Here is a 22,653-nt window from a genome sequence, read left to right on the forward strand (position 1 = left end):
GGACAAGGAAGTGAATGAATCAGCCTTGTAAACACTGCAAACTGACACGAACAGAGGTAAATATTAAATGCTGAAGCCTGTTCACAACGTAAATCACAATGACATTAGTAAGCACATTGATGGGGGGGGGGGGGGGGGGAGATGAGAGCATCTCATGGCATGCTCATAGGCATATTATTTTGAAATTCATGTTGGGCATACACTGGCAGAGTTGACTTGGCAGATTTTTATTAAACAAAAACGTATCAAGAAAACAGGTAGTTTACCATAACCGCTTCTGAACTGTGCTAGTTGAAATCTACACCCTTGTTTGGGAGCAGTTATCCCTACCATGATGTACTGTATATTTCAACTCCCGCCGATCGCACCACTTTCCCAACACTACAGATCACTCGCCCTGCTGTCGCTATGACAGCAGAGCTCCGTAAGCCGGTCAGGAGCAGATTTCACTGGCTTCTGACGCTGTGATCACTGTGAGCCCATCTCATTGGTTCACACTGATTACAGGGTCGGGAGCCAATGAAATCTGCTCCTGACCGGCTCACAAAGCTCTGCTGTCATAGCAACGGTAGAGAGTGAGCTTCAGCGACAGGAGAGCTACACAATCAACAGTAGCATCGAATCCGTGTCATGACCTTGTTTGGACCCGTTTTTTGTACCAGCGGTCTCTGGACCTTAAGAGGCCAGAGACTGTTGTTTCCAACGTGGTTAAAGATGAGCAAATTAGGCCTCGTTCACACTATACATGGTGCTGTGTGCATTACAAGTGCATAGCATGCAGTGTCTGACGTGTGCACTGATTAGGAGTCAATTTATGTTCATATGCTTGTAATGTTTGTATTAAGATCCAAAAGTAATACTTCTAGTGTACATTACATATGTGTGTTTTCAGGATGTAAAATTTTTTAGTTTGAATGAACTTTAAATAGTACAAATGAAAGAGAAATACTTGTTTAGGGCTCCACTTTACTGACTTAATTGGTAAGATTTGTAAGATATGCCTCATTCTGCTGCAGTTATGTAGAATGTAGTTATCACTCAACTTGGCTGGGGACTTTGCTCTCCTCATGTCAGAGGCTTGAGTATTACAAGCCTCTAAGTAGAGCACACAAAAAATACTTTAAGGGCCCATTCACACTTAAGCGATTAGCGGGCGATTCCAGCTAATTGCTCAAGCGCTAGCGCTTTTTAAAGCACTACTGCTATGTTACCCTATGGCAGTTTTCTCACTGCTGCGATTAGCGCCGGTCGCGGGCGTTTTGCAATTAGCAACAATCGCAAATGTGTTACCCTGCAGCTTTTTCGGAGCAATTCAGAAGTGATCGCGGTACAGTGCTTATAAGCGCTGACCGCGATCACTCTGAAATCGCGGACGTGTCCAGTGTTTTCTACAGCGCTAATCGTGGAAAAATCACTCGAGCAAAACTCTAGCTCTTAGCGATAGAGTTTCGCGATTTTAGATGTGAACGGGGCCTAACTCTAAACACAAAAAAATAAAACCTATGCAGTAAGACTTCTACATAGTACATACAAAGAAACAAAAGCTTTATTTTGACACTCTCCTCCTTTGCAGCATACTGTCAATAAAAACAGTAAATACGCGTGCTTTTATTTAATCCTTCAGCTCGCTTTCGGGATAGCAGACCATCACAGACTCTGGAGCTTCAGGGACCAATAGGACTACAGACCAAGCAATAAATACGAGACAATTACCCACAATTTTCAGCCTGCACCGCCACAAGCTGCAGATAATGAGAGAAGATTTGTTAAGACTCTGAAAACCCACAGAAAAAAAAAACACATGAAAGCCATTGAGATATTCCCTTTTCATTTTACTAAGGCAAAAGCAGAAATGACTTAAAGTTGCCAAGACCAAGCTTCCTACACTGATCCCTCTTGTGCGTTGGACTACACGATAAGGCATTCTATCCTTGTGGTCAACGTCAAAGCCACAGTATTTTACAAAAGTAATTACTGTACACCTCTCACATTTTGTAAAAATATTTTATTATATATTTTAATGGAACAACACTGAAGATATGACACTTGTCTTATTTTTTGGAATAGAAGACGCACTTCTTCTACTCCAACTGTGGGGGGGGGGGAGTCAGTGCGTTTTATAATCCGAATGTTCCACCACAGGCAACTGCAGAGCTGGGGGTTCCTGCTGTAATGACATTCTGTGCTCCAGAGGCATGGCTTAGCCATCATGGAGGAGGACACTTAGCTCCGTCCTTGTGACTTATTCCTGACCCTTCCTGTAGCCTCTGGGAGTCCAGCAGACCACTTGCTGTACCTCCTGGCCCTTCAGGAACACTCCAGACAGAAAGTGTTGCCGCCGCGGTCAGACCTGTCTCAGAGAAGGTAGGCTCTCTCCACCTGCCAGCAGTCCATTCCGGGCATCTGTTTAGCCTTCTTGCGACCTTGATGGTAACGCCATTGCACCGGTCCCCCGCACAGTTTCTTTCACTTCCGCTTTTAATGAGCGTTAGAACAGCGATGGGGACGCGCTGCTCACAACCACGAAGTAAACCCTATGTGAGCATCGCTACTTACATCCTGGTTGCCATATCAGCAGCAGAGTCCCCTCCCTGCACCCCGGCTGGCGCAAGCGGTGGATGAGTCATTCCCTGCACACCAGAAAGCTGCAGATAATGGCACATCAGGAGGTGGTAAGGCACTGCACTGCTATCCACTGGACCTACTCATAACGAGCATTCCAAGAGCCTTGCACTTGCTCACTGAGTTTCATATAATGTTTCATTAATTTATTGCACCTTGTGTATTTAAGCGGTTTACAGCTTTGTCTGTTTGCCTAGACCAGCAGGATCCTTTACAAGTATTGGCTTTGATATTACAGATGTAACCCTGATCTTTCATTTGTTTTAAATGGGTCTTTCTTCTCCCTCTTTACAGCAGTTAGTGTAATCAGGGTGGGGGGAAGAAGGGGCTATTGTCGCTGGGCAGTGCAGCTTAGATAGAGGCAGCTTGGGGGGAGGAACTCCATAAGATGCCCCTGCACCATAATCGCACCAAGGTTTAGTATATTATTTTTTCCCCTGATTTCTGTCCTATGAACGTAGGTGCGTCTTATATTCCGAAAATACGGAACTTACAATACAATGTAGTCAGTATACAGCTTATACAGTTATGCTCAAAATTATTCAACCCCCACTGAAATTGAGTGTTTTGGCCAGTTTGACATTGATTTTGATCATTTCAGTCATCTTGTTTACAATTAAATCAAAGAGGCACTTGTAAGTCATACAAATATAACATAACATTTATAATGAAATAACCACAAATGTCTTTTCTGTGCTCACATCATTATCCGTTTTATTCAACCCCCAAGTGACATTCATTCTTAGTATTTAGTACAACATCCTTTTCCAGTTATAACAGCTTTTAAATGTGAAGCATAGCCTGACACAAGTGTCTTGCAGCGATCTATAGGTATCTTAGCCCATTCTTCATGGACAAAAGCCTCCAGTTCAGTCACATTCTTAGGCTTGCGCGTTGCAACTGCTTTCTTTAAAGAGACTCTGTAACAACATTTTCAGCCTTATTTCTTCTATCCTATAAGTTCCTATACCTGTTTTATATACGCTAATCTTAATGTGCTGCTCTGCTTGTGATAGGATAGAAGCTATACACACCCTCTCCACACCTCCTGCAGGCTCTGTGTGAGTCACAGACTGAGCTCCTCTCAGCCTATCGCACTCTGGTTAGCAGCCATGTCTTTCGTTTGTAAACACTGCCTAAAACTGGCAATTACACGCCAGGATCGCAGCAGGGAGTGGCAGAAACAGCACAGAGGGGCCCAGGAAAACATAATGAATAGAATGGTATGCTTTTTATTGTAAGAATTTTAGAGTACAGATTATCTTTATGTCCCACCAAGAGGTTCTCAATCGGATTTAAGTATGGTGACTAGGATGGCCACGCCAAAATGTTCCAGCCTTTAATCTGCAACCATGCTCTAGTGGACTTGGAGGTATGCTTGGGATCATTGTCCTGTTGAATGGTCCAACGTCTTCCAAGCCTCAGGTTTGTGACCGACTGCATCACATTTTCATCCAATATCTCCTGAAGAGAATTCATTGTACCTTGCACACGCTAAAGCTTCCCTGGACCTGCAGAAACAAAACAGCCCCAAAGCATGATTGACCCGCCGCCATGCTTCACAGTAGGCAAGGTGTTCTTTTCTTCATAGACCTTGTTCTTCCTCCTCCAAACATAGCGTTGATCCATGGGCCCAAACAGTTCTAATTTTGTTTCATCAGTCCACAGAACACTATCCCAAAACTTTTGTGGTTTTTCCACATGACTTTTGGCATACTGCAGTCGACTCTTCTTATTCTTTGGAGACAGCAAGGGGGTGCGTCTGGGTGTTCTGGCATGGAGGCCTTCATTACGCAGTGTGCGCCTTATTGTCTGAGTTGAAACTTCAGTACCCGCATCTGACAAATCTTTTTTCAGTTCCTCAGCAGTCACACGGGGGACTTTTCTCCACTTTGCGCTTCAGGTAGCGCACAGCAGTCGAAGTCAGCATCTTCTTTCTGCCACGACCAGGTAGCGTCTCAACAGTGCCCTTTGCCTTGAATTTGCGAATGATGCTTCCTATGGTGTCTCTTGGTATGTTTAACATCTTTGCAATCTTCTTATAGCCATTGCCCTTCCTGTGAAGAGAAATCACCTCTTCTCTTGTCTTCCTGGACCATTCTCTTGACTTCACCATATTTATAAACACGCCAGTAAATGTCTAGAAGGAGCTGAGTATCACAGTCATTTTAAATCTGCCTAATTGGTGCTTATTATGCTTGATTGTTACTTGTTAACATCCACAGGTGTTTTCAATACCATGATCGAAAACACTTGAATGAACCTCTGTTCTTAAAGGTCCGTACACACGCCGGACCGGAGGCAACGACAGGTCCTTCGTCACCTCCCGCTGGGTGGGCGTTCCAACGATAGTCCGGCGTGTGTACGCACCGTCGGCGGACTGATACGGCTGCTTCTGAGCGATCCGCCGGGCCGTATCAGTCCGCCGACATTGCGTACACACGCCGGACTGTCGTTGGAACGCCCACCCAGCGGGAGGTGACGACGGACCAGTCGTTGCCTCCAGTCCGGCGTGTGTACGGACCTCAAGAGTGGTAGTCTTTAAGGGGTTGAATAATTGTTTCAATGAAGAACTCACAAAAAAAACATTTAATACTGTATTACAAAAACAATTGATGTAATTTTAGTTGCATTTGGTTCTTTAAAAAGTCCTTGTAAGATTTAATTCTGAACACAAATTACCAATGTACACTAAATTCCCTAAAACCCTTTACAGTATTGGGGGTTGAATAATTTTGAAAACAACTGTATAATAGTGTAAATGTGTTATGCAAGAAGGATAACACCAAATTTACCTCACCTGTTCCCCAGTCGCACCTGAAAACATGTAACACTAACGAGTAACATGTCCCCGGGGAGGAAAATGTCTAATTAGGCAGTACTGTCACATTCTTCACTTAGAGGTGTACTCACTTGTTGCCAGCAGATTAGACATGAATGGCTGTGTGTTGAGTTATTTTGATGGGACAGTGCATTTACACTTTTACACAAGCTGTACATGATCCCTTTACATTGTATCAAAGTATATTTACAAAAATGTGAACGGTGAATTCACTTTGTGAGATACTGTATGCAAACATTTTTTTTCTTGGCCAAACCAACACTGATCATGCTGGCTGAAAATGTACAGTGTGTTCAGATATCTCCTGACATTGCTGACATTTACTTTAGCAATCCAGCAGAACAGATCACTTTCATCCAATGCTTACTGGTCTTATTAGAGTTTCAAAGGCAGTTCCCACTATGGGGAACAGCTAGCTCATCCTCCCCTCCCCTCTCTCCAGAGCAGTACACATTTGATTGGTCATAAGCCACACACTACTGGAAATATTGTTTGTTCTTGCACAAGACAGGTTATTGCTGTCCTATCCTCTCGTCTTCTCATAGCATGTGTACTTGGGTCCCCAACTTTGGATGGCAGAATGAAGGTTTCCAGGCTCCTCGCCCCAATGCCCTTCTCTTGCATCCTATTATGGGAAGCGTTGAGAGACTCCACCAGGATTAGTTGTGAGTAGAAAGGAAGTCAGTATTCCTAGAAACAGTACTGCTCCATTTCACCCTCAATTGACCAGGTGGCTAAAATGTGTGAAGAACCTACATGCAGAATAGAGGAAATTAAAATAATAACATAGTCCACTAGAGGAAATTAAAATAACAACATAGTCCACAGGCGAATAAAACATGCACACGCAAGAAGCAACAATGACTTATTTTTGTTACCCATGAAGAAAACCTGAAAAAAAAAACATAAAATCGGTTCAGGGTTAACTACTAAGCTTTGTAAACCTCTGGGAGCTAAGTGCCATGGCAGTTAATCATGATACTGTTGTAATCCAGACACCCACAGGAATAATTGAGGCTGGGGTCTTGCTGTTTACTGTAGAGTATTTATAAAACTACTGTTCGCACCTTGTCATCATTAGCAGCCTGTGGAAGCACTACATGTTCACACTTTGCTTTCCTACCAGGCAAACGCACATAGTGCCATTCTATCTAGACTTTCTCACTCTATTTTAGGAATCTCTTTGGTTTCTTGAGGCTTCTCACACCCGGCTGCATCTCCAGCGGCCTGAATATGCCAGCTGACTAGGAGCATGACTTCGCTGAATGCAACTGGAAACAATGACAAGGCTTCAGCATCCTAATCAGAACATATAAAGGTGGTATTCTATCATTAGTGATGTGCAGTGTAAACTCCCAGGACACTGTTCTATAGAGCCAGCAGTACAATGACTAAGCACAGATATGAATACTGTATGAAGGCATCTGCTACCTCGGCTATGTGATAACTAGCTGCTGCTGACTGGATATGTTCATCATTCATTAACTCCACCTAGTAGACTATCCAACTGACAGCAAAATAGGAATTGTGGATACAGAGCAACAGGGACAGTGTCCTGAAGGAATCGCACCATACAGAAAAAAGCACTAACGTTTTCTGGCGTGTTTCGCTATGCAGTTTTCTTGTGAATCTTATTCAGTTACACTGAATGGGAATGAAATTTAAAGGGGAACTGAAGTAAGAGGTATACGGAGGCTGCCATATTTATTTCCTTATAATCAATACCAGTTGACTGGCAGCCCTGCTGGTCTATTTCTCTGCAGTAGTATCTGAATAACACCAGAAACAAGCATGCAGCTAGTCTTGTCAGATCTGACTTTAAAGTCTGAAACACCTGATATGCTGCATGCTTGTTCAGGGGCTATGGCTAATAGTATTAGAGGAAGAGGATCAGCAGGGCTGCCAGGCAACTGGTATTGCTTAAAAGGAAATAAACATGGCAGCCTCCATATACCTCTCTCTTCAGCTCCCCTTTAAACTGCACAGAAATGCAACCTGCAGTAAGTTTCCATTTTAACACAGATGTTCTTGTGATGGAAAAAAAATGCATCAAAGTGAAAACGTTCTCAGTCGCATACCTCCCAACTTTTTGACATGAGAAAGAGGGACACTTAAGCCACTCCCCTGCCACACCCCTGACCACGCCCCCATCACACCCCAGTCACGCATATCATAAAGATTTCATAAGAAAAGTATGTTTTCTAATTCAAACCACACTGGTCCTTTCTATCCTGGTTCATCTTCCTTCATATTAACATTTTTAAATTAGTAATATATCAATGTAAAGGATGGGAATAAAGTTTAGAGTCAAACACATTTTTAGTAGATATATATATATATATTTGCATAGAAAGAGGGACAAAGCCCTGAAAGAGGGACAAATGAGGAGGAAAGAGGGACAGAGAGACAGGGCTCAAAAAGAGGGACAGTTGGGAGCTATGCAGTCGCCGCCTGGTTCGTCCGCAACTGGCCCTGGTAAGGCGTCCAATCGGGGGCCAGTCGGTGCAGGCGCCGTTTGCCCCAGACAGGACGACTTTCAGGGCAATTTGCGGAGGATGCAGGCGGCGACTGAGGATGACAAGGGAGCAGCCAGGCCAGAGGAGGCTGGAGGAAACCCTAGGTATGTATACATTTTTTTATTTGGCCCTATCACAGGTTTGCTTTAAGGACGTACCCAAATTGCGATTTTTCTGGCGATCAGCAATTTTTTTGAGCAATAATTTCTGCGTTCTGGCGACTTGGGTACAGACATGCGATTACGCGAACGCTGTTAAGCAATGTGTGCCGATAACAACAGTCACGGTGGATCAGATCTTTAAGAACCCCGATGGTTCATCACAAATTACCACGATCGCTTGACTTTCCGTTTGTGTCCGTCATGTGATGTTGCGTGTACCCGCCCGCAGGGAGATTGATCAGGGAGTGCTCGTAGTCGAGGGACGTCGCTGGAATCCATCTTCCTGGTCGCGAGGCGAGTACTCAGCAGTGGCTGGTGTATTGGTTAAGGGCTCTGCCTCTGACCAGGAGACCTGGGTTCAAATCTCGGCTCTGCCTGTTAAGTAAGCCAGCACATATTCAGTAGGAGACCTTAGGCAAGTCTCCCTAACACTGCTATTGCCTATAGAGCGCGCCCTAGACAAGGTCTCGCTACATGATAGCCGCTGCTCAGCGGCATCCCCCCAGCCCAGAACGGGATCTCCTGGAGAGCTTCCCCCATCGACATGGTGACGGGCGGGATGACGTCACAGACGTCAAAGGGGACTCCGATCCACCCCTCAGCGCTGCCTGGCACTGATTGGCAAGGCAGCGCACGGGGTCTGGGGGGGGGGGGCGGCTGCGGCGCGACAGATAGCAGCGGATCTGCGGCGATCGGATTGCACATGCAGCTAGCAAAGTGCTAGCTGCATGTAGCAAAAAAATTATGCAAATCGGCCCGGCGGGGCCTGAGCGGTGCCTTCCAGCAGCATAGCCCGAGCTCAGCTCGGGCTTACCGCCAGGAGGGTTAAGGTCTGCTTCTTGTTCAATTAGTTTAAAGGGAACTTAAGGTGAGAGTGATATGGAAGCCACCATATTTCCTTCCTTGTAAACAATGCCAGTTACCTGGCAGTTCTGTTGATCTTCTGGCATACGTAGTGTGAGTCACAACCCTGAAACGAGCATATGGCTAATCCAGTTAAACCAGAGTGAACTGATTCAGATTACCGAAAATGACAACTGTAGTGTGAAGGATATGGAGGCTGCCATATTTATTTCCTTTTAAACAATACCAGTTGCCTGGCAGTCCTGCTGATCTGTTTGTCTTCAGTAGTGTCTGAATAACACCAGAAACAAGCATGCAGCTAATCTTGACAGATCTGACAATAATGTCAGAAACACCTAATCTGCATATGCTTGTTCGGGGTCTATGGCTAGAAGTATTACTGACACAAGATCGGGACTGCCAGGCAACTGGCATTGTTTAAAAGGAAATACATATGGCAGCCTCCATATCACTCTCACCCTAGGGTTCCCTTTTGAAAGCTCACCAGCTGTGGATATACACCCTTCCTCTTATCTGCCCCTTATTTCTTTAGACTGTACACACACAAGGGCAGGGTATGCCTGCAGCATTTTTATTGTCTATCAAATCTGTAATATGTTCCAATGCCTGTATAATGTACCCATATTTGTATGTTACTTTTATACGTCATTACAAAAGAGACAGGTGCTATATAAAACACAAATATAGAAAGAGCAGACATTTTTATATAAAAAATATTGTAAAAATACTAGACAATTGCACAGAGATCAAATCTACCAATTTCTATAGCAAAGTACAGTGTTCTGCTGGAATATCACGTGATCCTCTGACTGCCAACCATAGCAAACAGGACAAGGCCTGACACGCTTTATTGTAAATGAACATTCATTGCCTATGAAGCCTGTTCAAGTATAATCATATTTCCATTTAGTCTGTAGGTAGAGATTTAGTTCAGACAGTGTATTTATTATGCATTTTGCCATTTCAGCTTTCATCTTTAATTGTGTCCAAAGTAGAAGCATACAGCTCTGTAAGCTTGCGTCAAAAACAATTAAGCCTAGGCAGCAAAATCACAGCCAGGCTTTTTAACTTAATGGCGCTGGACAACCTCCAGACTTAAAGGACCACTATGAAGAAAATACTTTAAAATTTAAAAAAATAAAAAATAAAAATTCAAATGCATGTGTACACATACATATAAAATGTAAATTTTGTTCCAGAATAAACTGCGCCCTAATTTTATTTTTTTTTCCCTGTGTCACTGTCCCTTTGTAAATATCTGACAGGTTTTGGACTAGCCCATATTCTCATGAATGATTTTCGGGACTCTTTATTCTCAATCTCAAAAGCACTCCGTGAACAACAGTTGCTCTGCCCAACTGCTAGAATAGCATGGAATCAAAGAGGTCAGACAGTATCTTTGCACAGAACCTTTCCAGGGCGTGCGTTTGTAACGAATAAAGGTAATAAAGGAAAAACCAGACATAAGACTCCTATTAGACCTACCGGTAATGGAGTTTCTGATTGTCATTTGGGACAACCTGAGATCCCCCCCCCCCCCCCCTGCATATTACAAGATAGGTGCGCAACAGGCGAAGGGAAGGGCTGTGGGCATTGTCCCGGATGACAATCAGAAACTCCATTACCGGTAGGTCTAATAGGGGTCTTTCTCTAATTATCATCCGGGACAACCTGAGAGATACATCCACTCTGTAGTGTTTGATGAAAGTAGATGCACTGGACCATGTTGCCGCTTGACATTTTTGCTGAATGGTAGCTCCCGCTCTTTCTGCCCAAAATGTTGATAAGGAACGGGTAGAATGAGCCTTGATGTTAGAAGGCACTGTACAATTACTCCCCTCATAAGCTATCGCTATGGTCAGTCTGATCCATCTAGCGATCGTTTGTCTGGAAGCTTGCTGCCTCCTATTCTTTCCAGAAAACAATACTAACAGATAACTTGATTTCCTAAATTCTCTGGTTCTGGTGAGATAAGCTAAAATGGCTCTTCTGATGTCTAGGCAGTGAAAACTTTCTTCCTTTGGACCTGAAGGATTAGAACAAAAGGAAGGGAGAACCATTTCCTGTGATCTGTGAAAGGTAGAGGCTACCTTCGGCAGATAAGCAGGATCCAATGTAAGCCTTACGCTATCTGGACGAATAATCAAAAAAGGGTCTTTGATGGATAAAGCTTGTAAATCGCTTAAACGTCTAGCAGATGTGATGGCGACTAGAAAAGCCAATTTGTACGTTAGAAATTTTATATCAATATCCTCAATTGGTTCAAATGGAGATTTTATTAGGCCATTGAGCACTAAGGATAAGTCCCACTGTGGAAAAATCTTCTGCCTGACTGGAAAAGATCTTTGTAAGGCCTTAAAGAAATTCTTAACTAATTCCTCCTGTGTCAAATGTCTATCTAGAAGAATGGACAAGGCTGAACACTGAACCTTAAGAGTACTGGGTGCTAACTTCATATCGAATCCATCCTGGAGAAATTCCAGGACAGAACTAGTCAAAATCCGATTCTTTGAACGTGATTCACACCAAGCTGTATACACCTTCCAAATCTTACGGTATATCTTCTGAGTTACCGGCTTTCTACATTTCATAATAGTTTCAATAACCTTTTCAGAAAGTCCCTTATTTCTCATTATTATCCTCTCAGGATCCAGGCTGCCAGATTGAATAATTGTGGACTGGGGTGATTCAGTGGTCCTTGAATAAGGAGATGTGGACGAACTGGCAATGGAAATGGCGGTTCCATCGACAATTTCAGTAGAGTTGCATACCATGGCCTCTTTGGCCATTGAGGTGCTATTAAAATTAACCTCACCTTTTCTTTCTGAAGTTTGACTAAAACCTGCGGAAGTAGTACTATCGGAGGGAATGCGTAAGGCCTCTTGCACACTGCACGCGATTCCGATTCAGATTCCGCTTTTTAATCAGTTTTTACATCCAATTAGGATTCTGATTTGCAGTTTGCTCCTTGCACACTGCAAATCGTAATCTGAATCGGATGTAAAAACTGATTAAAAAGCGGAATCTGAATCGGAATCGCGTGCAGTGTGCAAGAGGCCTAACATAGGTTGAATTCCCAAGGGAAACTTAGTGCGTCCAACCCCAGTGACCTCTGGCACCTGTGGGAGAAAAAACGCTTCACTTTCGCATTCCGTGGGGATGTAAAGAGATCCACTTCTGGAACTCCAAATTTCTCTGTTACCAATTGGAAGACTTCTGAATGAAGTTCCCATTCCGATTGGTTTATTTCTTGACGGTTCAAAAAATCCGCCTCTATGTTGAGGACCCCTTTTATGTGAACCGCAGACAAAGATAGAACCCGAGGTTCTATCCACTCTAAAATTTCCACACAAAGGGACATCAGATCTCTTGACTTCGTGCCCCCTTGTTTGGACAGATATGCTACTGTCGTGATGTTGTCTGAAAAAATTAAGACATGATTCCCCACATTCAGAGATTGAAAAGATAGTAGGGCCTCCTGGACTGCCATTAGTTCCCTGAAGTTGGACGACTTCCTTCTTATCGAGGGTGCTCAATTTCCCTAAGCATGATTGCCCAAAGCTGTCGCAGCCCAACCCCAGGAACTTGCGTCTGTAAAAAATTTGATCAGATCGTTCTGCCTCCAGAATCTTCCCCTGGACAGGTTTTGCTAATCTAACCACCAGGCCAGGCTGGACTTCACCCTCCCTGGGATAGGGATTAGTAGATCCAGAGAATCTTTGGATTTGTCCCAATTTGCCAACAGCAGAGCTTGAAGATCTCTGCTGTGAGCCTGAGCCCAAGTGACCGCTGGAATAGATGCTGAGAATAGGCCTAGTATTTGCATGATCAATCGAAGAGAAGATATCTCTTGACCGACCAGAATCTCTACTTCTGACCGAATTTTCAATATTTTCTCTGGTGGTAGAAAAATCTTTTTCTCCACTGAGTTTATCTTGTACCCCAGAAAAATAATTTCCTGCACAGGAGACAGAGCCGACTTCTCGTAGTTTAACATCCACCCGACCGGTGATAGAGTCTTGATCACAATGTCTCTGTGGATTATGAGAAGCTCTTCTGTTTCTGCAAAAACCAGAAGATCGTCCAAATATGGAACAATCGAGATTCCTTGAATTCTTAAGTTTTTCATTAACTCTGCAAGTACCTTTTGTGAATATACGGGGCGCTGTCACTATTCCGAAGGGCATTGCTTGAAACTGAAAATGACTAATGTGAGACCCTGCTTTGATTGCGAATCTCAAAAATTTTTGATGGCTGGAAAAAATAGGGATGTGCAGATAAGCGTCTCGAAGATCTATTGAGACAAAAAACTCCTTGCCTTTCAATAGAGCTTTCACCGAAAAAATGCTCTCCATTCTGAATTTTTTGTATATCAGGAACGGTTGAGAGATTTCAGGTTTAGTATAAACCTGAACTCCCCGTTTGCTTTTTTCACTAAAAAAACACATGAGAATAGTACCCCCGGAATACCTTTTCCTGGGGAACAGGAACAATCACTCTTTTCTCTAATAATTTTTGAATCTCCAATTCGAGACCCCAGGCCTTTTCTGGATCTCTTGGAATTGGGTTTACAAACCTTCTTTGAGGGGGAAGACTGGAAAACTGAAGTCGATAACCCCGTTTTATAATTTGAAAAACAAATGGATCGGGATTTAATTTCTCCCATTCTGAACGAAAATAAATCAATCTTCCCGCTACCGGTAGTCTGTCATTTATTAGATTTGGGGGGTTCGGTCTTACTAAGAGCGAACCCTCCTCTACCCCTTCCTTTCGGAAAGGACCATTTTCTCTGCACATTCCCAATTTCTTCCCTGAGACGAATCCTGTTTTAGAGGCACGAACGATTTCTTTCCCTTTACAACCTTTTTTGTTTGGGAATTGTTTACCTTTTTCCGCTGAGCGGGATAACACATCATCTAAACCCGGACCAAAAAGCAGATTCCCTTCAAAGGGGATAGAACATAGTCTATTTTTTGAAATCTGGTCCCCCTCCCAGGTTTTCAGCCAAACAGCCCGCCTTGCGGAATTCACAAGCGCCGTAGTATGGGCTGATACTCTGATAAGTTCCGTAACTGCATCAGCTAAGAAGGCGACCGCCCTAAGCACCACAGGTAGGGATGCCGCATAATCTTTTAAAGGGACGCCCTTAGAAATTTGATCGATCAAACTATCCATCCGAATTCTAAGATTTCTAGAGATACACGTTGCTGATATTCCTGGAATGAACCCGAAGGCTGCTGACTCCCAGGCTTTTTTAAGAAGGGAATCTACCTTTTTATCCATTACATCATTGAGAACACCAGTGTCCTCGCATGATAAGTCAGAATCCTTTGAATATTTTGATAGAGAAGCAAGTTTAGGGCACTTAGTCAATTTATCAATCTCCGCCTGGGCAAAAGGATACTTCCTTTTGGCCGACTTGGGAATAAACAGGGGCCTCTCAGGATTTTGCCATTGGGAAATAATAATTTCCTGCAACGTCTTATGAATGGGAAAAACTCTGCCTATGGATTGCCCCAACCCTGAATAAACCTGCTCCTGAGGAGTAATATCTAGGACAGGTTCCTTAATCTGTTCTGTAGTATATACCGCCTTTAATAACTCAGAAGATTCTTCAGGAGAAAGTAAAAATCTAGGGGTTTTGACCACCACCTCCTTATCCGACAAGAGTTGATCAACCTCCTCCTGAGACCTAGTCTCAGAAACTTCCCCTTCCTCCTCCTCTTCCTCCTCTTCTTCCTCTTCCTCGGCTGCAAGCGCATCCGAAAGGGTGGAAGAATGAGAAAAAACCCTGGGAGAAGGTCCCGGAAGGGATTCAGCAGGAGGTGGCACAAAGGATTATTTAAACTTATCCAGTGTCTCCTGCATGTTTTTGTTAACAGACTCCATAACGTCTGTCAAAATACTGGAGGTCTGAGAAGCTACAATAGCATCCGTACAGGATTGACATAAATTTCTAGGGGCCTCTAAAGCTATCTTATTATTGCATAGGCCACATCTTTTATATTTGGGTGGAGCAGTTTTAGACTCAGTTCTTGCCTGTAACACAAAAACAAAATGACAAGATACTGAGACACCATCAATGGAAATATGGCAGTAAAAACACCCTCCCGCTGGAGGACTTACCACCCCAAAACCTGATGGCTGCACCTGCGAGGCAGCTTTGGAAGCGGGGTTAGAAGCCTCTGTCTCACCCTGCTGCTGTGGCTGCTCCCCCTTCTGCTACCCTCTCTGCGGTTGAGACATGCTTCTTCCGCTGTTGCTGCCACTGCTGCTGGCAGGTTTTTTGAAATGGAGATGCCAAGAGCAAGCCTGAATTACTTCCTGGCTCTCTGTTCCACCCCTTCCGCGGCCGTGTGACGTCAGTACGCCTTCCGCCCGCCTTCAGCGTCCGACGTCACTCTCCGGAAGCCGCCCACAGACCGCAGAAGCGCCTTGCAGAGCCGGCGTCTGTTGAAAGAGGAGCAGTGTGGCGGCCATACACCAACCCGAGGTCGCACACTGCACACTGCGGAAGTCCATGGCTTGTGTTACCTCCTCTACCACATTACCCCCGAACAGAAAAACTCACCCTTTGGTGAGTAAAAAACAAAACAAACTGGGAGCTTGCTTCTTTTAGGTGTTTCCGTGCGGAAACACAGATGAACTGAGGAATAAGGGAGGGTTGGGGCTTTTAATCTTCTTGGTTGATTGTGTTTCCACAGATCCGGGGCGGGGTCGGATCTCAGGTTGTCCCGGATGATAATTAGAGAAAAACTAGTCAGATTTTAAAGGCATACTGTAAGTGACAGCAACACAAAAAAGTAAATTATACCTGTATGTAGTCTTTGCATATTGTCCTGATATTAATACATGGTGGCACTGGTTAGCCACTGACGTTAGATTTATGTTCGACCCAATGGCCTCAATTCTGGTAGCTATGTGATGTAAATATTTTTTTGTAGGTAAAGTAACTCATGCAGTATTTTCCTCTATTATTAGCAATTCTGAAATATATGACTGCATTTCCGAACATGCGGTAAAGCATGCGGTAAATGCATAAAGCAAGATTAGTGTGCCCTCTACGTATCTCTCCGGTGGCCACTGGAGAGATACGTAGAGGGTGCACTTCTGTTGCGCAGACTGGCCGCAGCTGGCTGAAGTTACAAAACCTGGTACCGAAGAGGTAGAAGACTGAGGACAGCGGCGTGGAAGCGATCCGAGCGCATGGGGCTAAAGGAAGCCCCAGGTATGTATAAAACTTGTAGTTAATCTCATCTCTGGTACACTATAAAAGGAGCGCTCATAGAATTGTCATAGGATTCCAGGATTCAAACAGCAGGACTGAAAATAAATAGAAACAGAGCACCAAAGAGCAGAAAGCCAAGCAGCAGGTCTGTATAAAGACTGTTAGCAATCTGTCATCTGAAACGATCACAGAATGCTGCTGTGAGGAAACAGACATCGCACACATGTACTAGGGTCACCACACTAGAATAGTTTATTAAATCCAGGGTAATACCATGTTGCTGAAGCTCACCAGAGCAGAGATCTTTGTAGTACTGTTGGTTGGTGAGGACCTGTGTGAGGACTGATCTCATCGCTCCACCCATCTTGGTTAAATCCTCCAGGAAGGTGATCTGAGGCTCCAAAGCTTGGAGGGTCTTCTGGAGATCCTTTTCAGATGATACATCTAGTAATAAAAGAAAGACTATGAAGACAAACACAAAAGACTGAAAGGGAAAAGAGAGAGTGCACAAAGCACATTTTGTTCCAAGCATTTTAACACTAAAGGGCTCGTTCACATCTTGGGCATTTTGTGACTTTTTTTCAAGCGCCGGCGATTTTGAAAATCTCCTTAACGCTTGTGCAATGATTCCCTATGAGAGAGTGTTCACATCCGAGCTGTTTGTCTACGATCCGCTCAGCAAAGCGCTGCCTGTACCATTTTTGGGGCGTTTTGCCTCAATGGAAGGTATAGCAAAATCGCAAAACGCTAGTGATTTCCCCAAGCGCTTTCATGAATACATTGTATTTATTCTTTTGTATTTATTTTTTTCCGGTTCAAAGAGTTCACTTCCTGACTGACGTCAGGAAGTGAAAAAAACAAAAAGCTCTGCAAAAGCGCTTAGAAAAGTGTTTTATAAAGACTGCAGCGCCCACCCGAGCGCCGGGAGTGTGTGGGCGGGGGGGGGGGCAACACCCACAAAATCAAAAATTCACTGACGTTTGCGATTTCGATCTTAGATGTGAACAGAGCCTAACACCAGACAATTTTTCTTTACAGCACATATTTTTAGATTGCCGACCAACAGGTAACAATTTTCTAATAGCGTGTTGCCTACACATGCATATATGTATACACACACACACAGATATATATATATATATATATATATACATATATATATATATATATATATATATATATATATATATATATATATATATATACATATATACATACATATACACATACATATATATACATACACACACACACACACACACACACACACACACACACACACACACACATATATATATATATACGCGCATGTGCCCAATTTGCCTGAAGTAATGCTGTTTAAATGGCATTTGTACACACTGATAGATTAACGATAATCATTAGCATTTCTCAGCAGGTTGGATCGGTCATCATACATGATATCTGGCATTTATCATTTTATACTCGTTTGCTACACTTTTTTTCTACCAACTGTCACCAGATACGACAACATCGGTCAGTTGTCATGTGTTAAACAACATTTCACAGAACTGTTGGAAAAATAATGTAATGAATGACATTGCTTTTTTATTTTTTAACAATATTTATCAATTATTAAGTCAGTGTTTGCCTATTTTAAAATCTTTCCTCATCCGGATTTACGGTCTGAAATTTATCACAGGTGGCGACATCTTTAGTCCTGTCAGGTGATCTCTGCGGAATGTTTGTATCTATATATAAATACTAAATAATAATAATAAAAATAATAATAAAGAATTCCAAAGCCAATGAAAATAATGCCTAGTCCCCCAGATTGCTCTGGGAGATTTCCACATAGCTAAAAAGCCTAGGCTAAGCATCAAGATGAGAGCGGGGCTACATACCTGCATACATACAAGATACAGTAATAGAGATATAGGAAGTGTTCTAGGAAAATTACCATAAAAGTGAATATCCAGGATAATTTACTGCATTCTGCTATATGTCACTGCAGTGCTTTTTTTTTTAAGTCTGAGATTATTAAGACTTCTAAGACGTCTAATATTAGAAACCTTTTCAGGCCCCGCCTTCCATCCGTAAAATCCACTCCATTTACCTTTTGTAAAAAAAATGACAGCTTACCTCAGGGAATCCGGTCCAAGGTTTGACCTCATTTTGGATGTATGGTCAGCATGGACGTCACTCTACACTCCCAGCGGGCTTAGGGTATTTTACCTGTTGGGTTTCTGCATATCTGGACGTAATGGGCCCACTACATTAGTTTGCAATATAATTACCCTCCCATGTGTTTTTCTTCTGTAAAGTGTTTCGATGATACTTGCTCTGTAATTTGCTATGGTTGTTCTTATGGAACATAACGGTTTTATATTTTGTATGCTTGTTTCTTTTGTGATAGAGAGAAAAAATAATTGAAACAACAAATAAAAAAATAAAAAAAACATTTTCAGTTCTACGTTAAACACCCTGTAATGTTGAGTGCGTATGAAGTCAGGCAGACTCAAGATGCTGCACTGGTAGTATAAACTCTTTTGGTGTTTGAAGCCATTTCCCTCTTCTCAGCATGATACTGAATACACTATGCTCCTCTGAGACAACAGCCTTCTCTTCCTAATGCAGAACAAACTTTACAACCAAATCCAAGTGCTGTGCAGCAATTGCCATATTACTGTGCAGCATGCTCATTTTCAGCTACACAGAATGGAAGAGCATTTACAGTCACTGATATACGTATCCGCGCCTATAGATATCTCAGCTGCTTTGTGGACTAGGTAATTTCTCCAAAACCCAATATTGTCACTATAGTAAAAATGTCCACAGCGCTCAATAAAAATTGTAACTCTTTAATATAATTAATCATAAAATAGATAATTGACCTTAGACTAATTGATAGCACCTTCCCCTTTAAATACACCAACATATGCTTGCCACTCACACAGTTGCACTGCAGTGACCACACATACAAAAATAAAAAAGGGGATCCCGGTAAAAGATCAAAAATTTCAGAACTGATAGTTCAATATTGCACAGATCTGTATCTTTAAAATGTCACACTTGCGTGTAATCAGTATTCCACGGTGCACACACCAAATCCACGAAGCTACTGGCGATAATGCTCAACCAGAAAGTTTCTTATGCATGCAATAAATAGATTGGTAGGAGGTATTAAGTTCATGTATACTGCACCACTTGGAAGTGAAGATCCTCCGTGCACATCGGCAGACTCCGGAGACGCTCCTATTACCCGCACAAGGGAGGAGAGGGAAGTCCGGTCACGCTATTGCGCTGGGTGTATATCTCATACGCCGCTGGCGTCCACTGCAGCTGGACGCTCTCTCGTGCGGCTTGTTGGTTCCACGCTGGCTCGGGCAATCCCCAGTGACGTCACTGTTCGTGTGATAACGTAGGACACTGACGTTTCGAGGGATAACGCCCCCCTTCTTCAGAGCTGTGAAGAAGGGGGGCTGCAGTGGACGCCAGCGGCGTATGAGATATACACCCAGCGCAATAGCGTGACCGGACTTCCCTCTCCTCCCTTGTGCGGGTAATAGGAGCGTCTCCGGAGTCTGCCGATGTGCACGGAGGATCTTCACTTCCAAGTGGTGCAGTATACATGAACTTAATACCTCCTACCAATCTATTTATTGCATGCATAAGAAACTTTCTGGTTGAGCATTATCGCCAGTAGCTTCGTGGATTTGGTGTGTGCACCGTGGAATACTGATTACACGCAAGTGTGACATTTTAAAGATACAGATCTGTGCAATATTGAACTATCAGTTCTGAAATTTTTGATCTTTTACCGGGATCCCCTTTTTTATTTTTGTATGTGTGGTCACTGCAGTGCAACTGTGTGAGTGGCAAGCATATGTTGGTCTAAGGTCAATTATCTATTTTATGATTAATTATATTAATTAAAGAGTTACAATTTTTATTGAGCGCTGTGGACATTTTTACTATAGTGGAAGAGCATTTAATTGATCCATCAGGACAAGACCTGAACAAGCCAGAGCAGAAAGCCTTCCAATCTGTAGATCTTCCCACTTGCAACCTGCTACACACTTACAAGATGTCATAGCTGGTGGAGGGGAGACCTTTATATTCTCCATCATTTATTTACAATCAAATATATCTGTGTAATGCAAAATATGAATTACTTTACACTTCCTGCCTCTACTGCAGTATCACAGGTCACCAATGAGGTGTCTGGCAGGTGAGAGGCTAATGGCTTTGGATTTCTAGAATCAGTAACCTCTCATCTTGTCAAGCACAAAAAAGGAATCGTATGTGATGACAATTTTTTTTTTACCAGTTAAACCAGTAGTGCCTCTTATGAATATGTAAAACATAGGATTTATTACAAATATTCACCAATAAAACAACAGAGTAAACAGTTAAAAACTGTTGTCAATACATAGCATGCACACACAAAGCAATCGCTGCCCGCCACCGTAACATTCTTGTCTATTTGGGGATCCCATTAAAGTGGACCTGAACTCTTGCACAGGACAGAAGGAAAACAGAGAAGTGCACCCTGCATGTATTTAGAGAGTTTAGCCTGTCTAATTCTCCCTCATCTGTCACTAATCCCAAGTTGTAATTTGAGCTTTAAGCTGTGTCAGCTCAGGAATCTCTGCTGCCTCGGCAGAGCAGCTAATTTGTAAACTCAGGATGTTAACCCTGTCTGCTTCCATGAAAGCAGGAAGTAGACACACTGCAGATTTATTGGATGATTTCTATCAGTTGTAACAAAGAAATGTTTTTAGTTTAAAGGTTATTATGCTGATGCGTATCTTTTAGAGCAGAGAGGAAGTTCTGAGTTCAAGTCCGCTTTAATGGAAACTATTGTCCAAGTTTGGCTGAATGCATTCAGAAGGTCTCAGGCAGTATACCAAACAATTCCACACAATGGGCATAAACATGGTGGCATGTGATGACAAAGGTACAGGACTGTTAGGGCATCTATGGACAAACAAGTGCTGGATTACTGAAGAAGAGCATCAGAAAGCAATACCACTACAACGGAGATGGCAATTCAACCCCTATATAAATTCACTGACAAAGGGGAGATGGAGCGCCACTAAGCACACTTTTCACACCACCGCAGCTGCCGGATGCCATTTCGTCACGTATATACTGCTGAGTGCTCAAGTGCCGCAGTCTACAGAGCAGTGATGGCTAATCTTGGTACTCCAGCTGTGATAAACTACAAGTCCCATGCAATATTCTGACAGCTATAAGCATAACTTGGGGAGGCAGAGGCAGGATGGGATTTGTAGTTTTGTCACAGCTGGAGTGCCAAGGTTAGCCATCACTGCTATAGAGTTATTCCAAGATGCTGCATGCAGCTTCTAGGGTCAGTGGATAGATATGTTAATAGGTTCTGAAACCGCCCCCCCCCCCCCCCCCCCCAAAAAAAAAAGTACTTTAGGGTGCCTAAACAACATCTTAGATTGTTTTTTGAATATACTTTTACATTGTTACAAATTTGTCTCCATTTCTCTTTAAAGTGGTGTTCTGCTTTGCCTTTACGTTTATTAAAATCCCTAGTTTACTCTGTAATTGCATTCCACGGCTAACAGATTGCTGCTCCCTCATATCGCCCTCCTGTTTCCTGTAGTCTGTGGACTTACCTGTCCTCAGTAGTGACATTGGTTAAAGTGAACCCGAGGTGACAGTGATATGGAGGCTGACATTTTTTTTCATTTAAACAATACCAGTTGCCTGGCAGCCTTGCTGGTCCATTTGGCTGCAGTAGTGTCTGAATAACACCACAAACAAGCATGCAGCTAATCTTGTCAAATCTGACAATATTGTCAGAAATATCTGATCTGCTGCATGCTTGTTCAGGGTCTATAGCTGAAAGCATTATAGGCAGAGGATCAGCAGGACAGCCAAGCAACTGGTATTGCTTAAAAGGAAATACATATGGCAGACTCCTTCTAACTCTCAACTTGGGTTCATTTTAAGTCGGGTGGATGGAGCAAACTACAATCTCCACCACAACGAAAGGATGATGTGGCGGTCACTACTTGGGCGTGGCTGCAGTGTGGTTGGCTGTTGACTTCATCCATACATGACATCACTACCACATACCACATCACTACCAGGAAACAAGACTTCTGAGCCTAGTGGGAGGGGTGGCAGCCTGCAGGCTCTTTACCCAGTGCTATCCGCGCATAATGTGCAGTCTAACTCTCCATTTTCAGGCTGCTACAACAAAATACAATAATAAAATTAAAAAACTGCTCTAGGGCTTTAAATACTCAGAATTGTTGCAGGTTTCATAATATCACACAATGTAAATGAGACATGTTACAAGTACATCTGTAATTTGAGTGGGGTGGGTCATGGGATAGCAAAGTTTGGAGACCCAAGTTAACTTGTTCAAGAACTTGGACAGCTGCCAGAACGCCAGCAGCATGCATAGGTCAAACTAGTTTC

The 22,653-nt window shown here is 43.1% G+C and overlaps 1 protein-coding gene across 8 annotated transcripts in view; it reads right to left on the reverse strand.

The window, feature by feature from the left end:
• Positions 1–22,653, reverse strand: part of UBR3 (ubiquitin protein ligase E3 component n-recognin 3) — a 329,771-nt gene that overhangs the window by 262,419 nt on the left and 44,699 nt on the right. For 5 of the 8 annotated variants that reach the window (XM_068245557.1, XM_068245561.1, XM_068245560.1 and 2 more), the window contains exon 3: positions 16,507–16,677. In XM_068245557.1, coding sequence (XP_068101658.1) covers positions 16,507–16,677 — 171 coding nt within the window. The remainder of the gene's footprint in view (positions 1–16,506; positions 16,678–22,653) is intronic. The other 3 variants (XM_068245563.1, XM_068245562.1, XM_068245559.1) reach the window with 1 other exon arrangement.

The sequence above is a fragment of the Hyperolius riggenbachi genome, chromosome 7, assembly GCF_040937935.1.
Source record: "Hyperolius riggenbachi isolate aHypRig1 chromosome 7, aHypRig1.pri, whole genome shotgun sequence".
NCBI lineage: Eukaryota > Metazoa > Chordata > Amphibia > Anura > Hyperoliidae > Hyperolius > Hyperolius riggenbachi.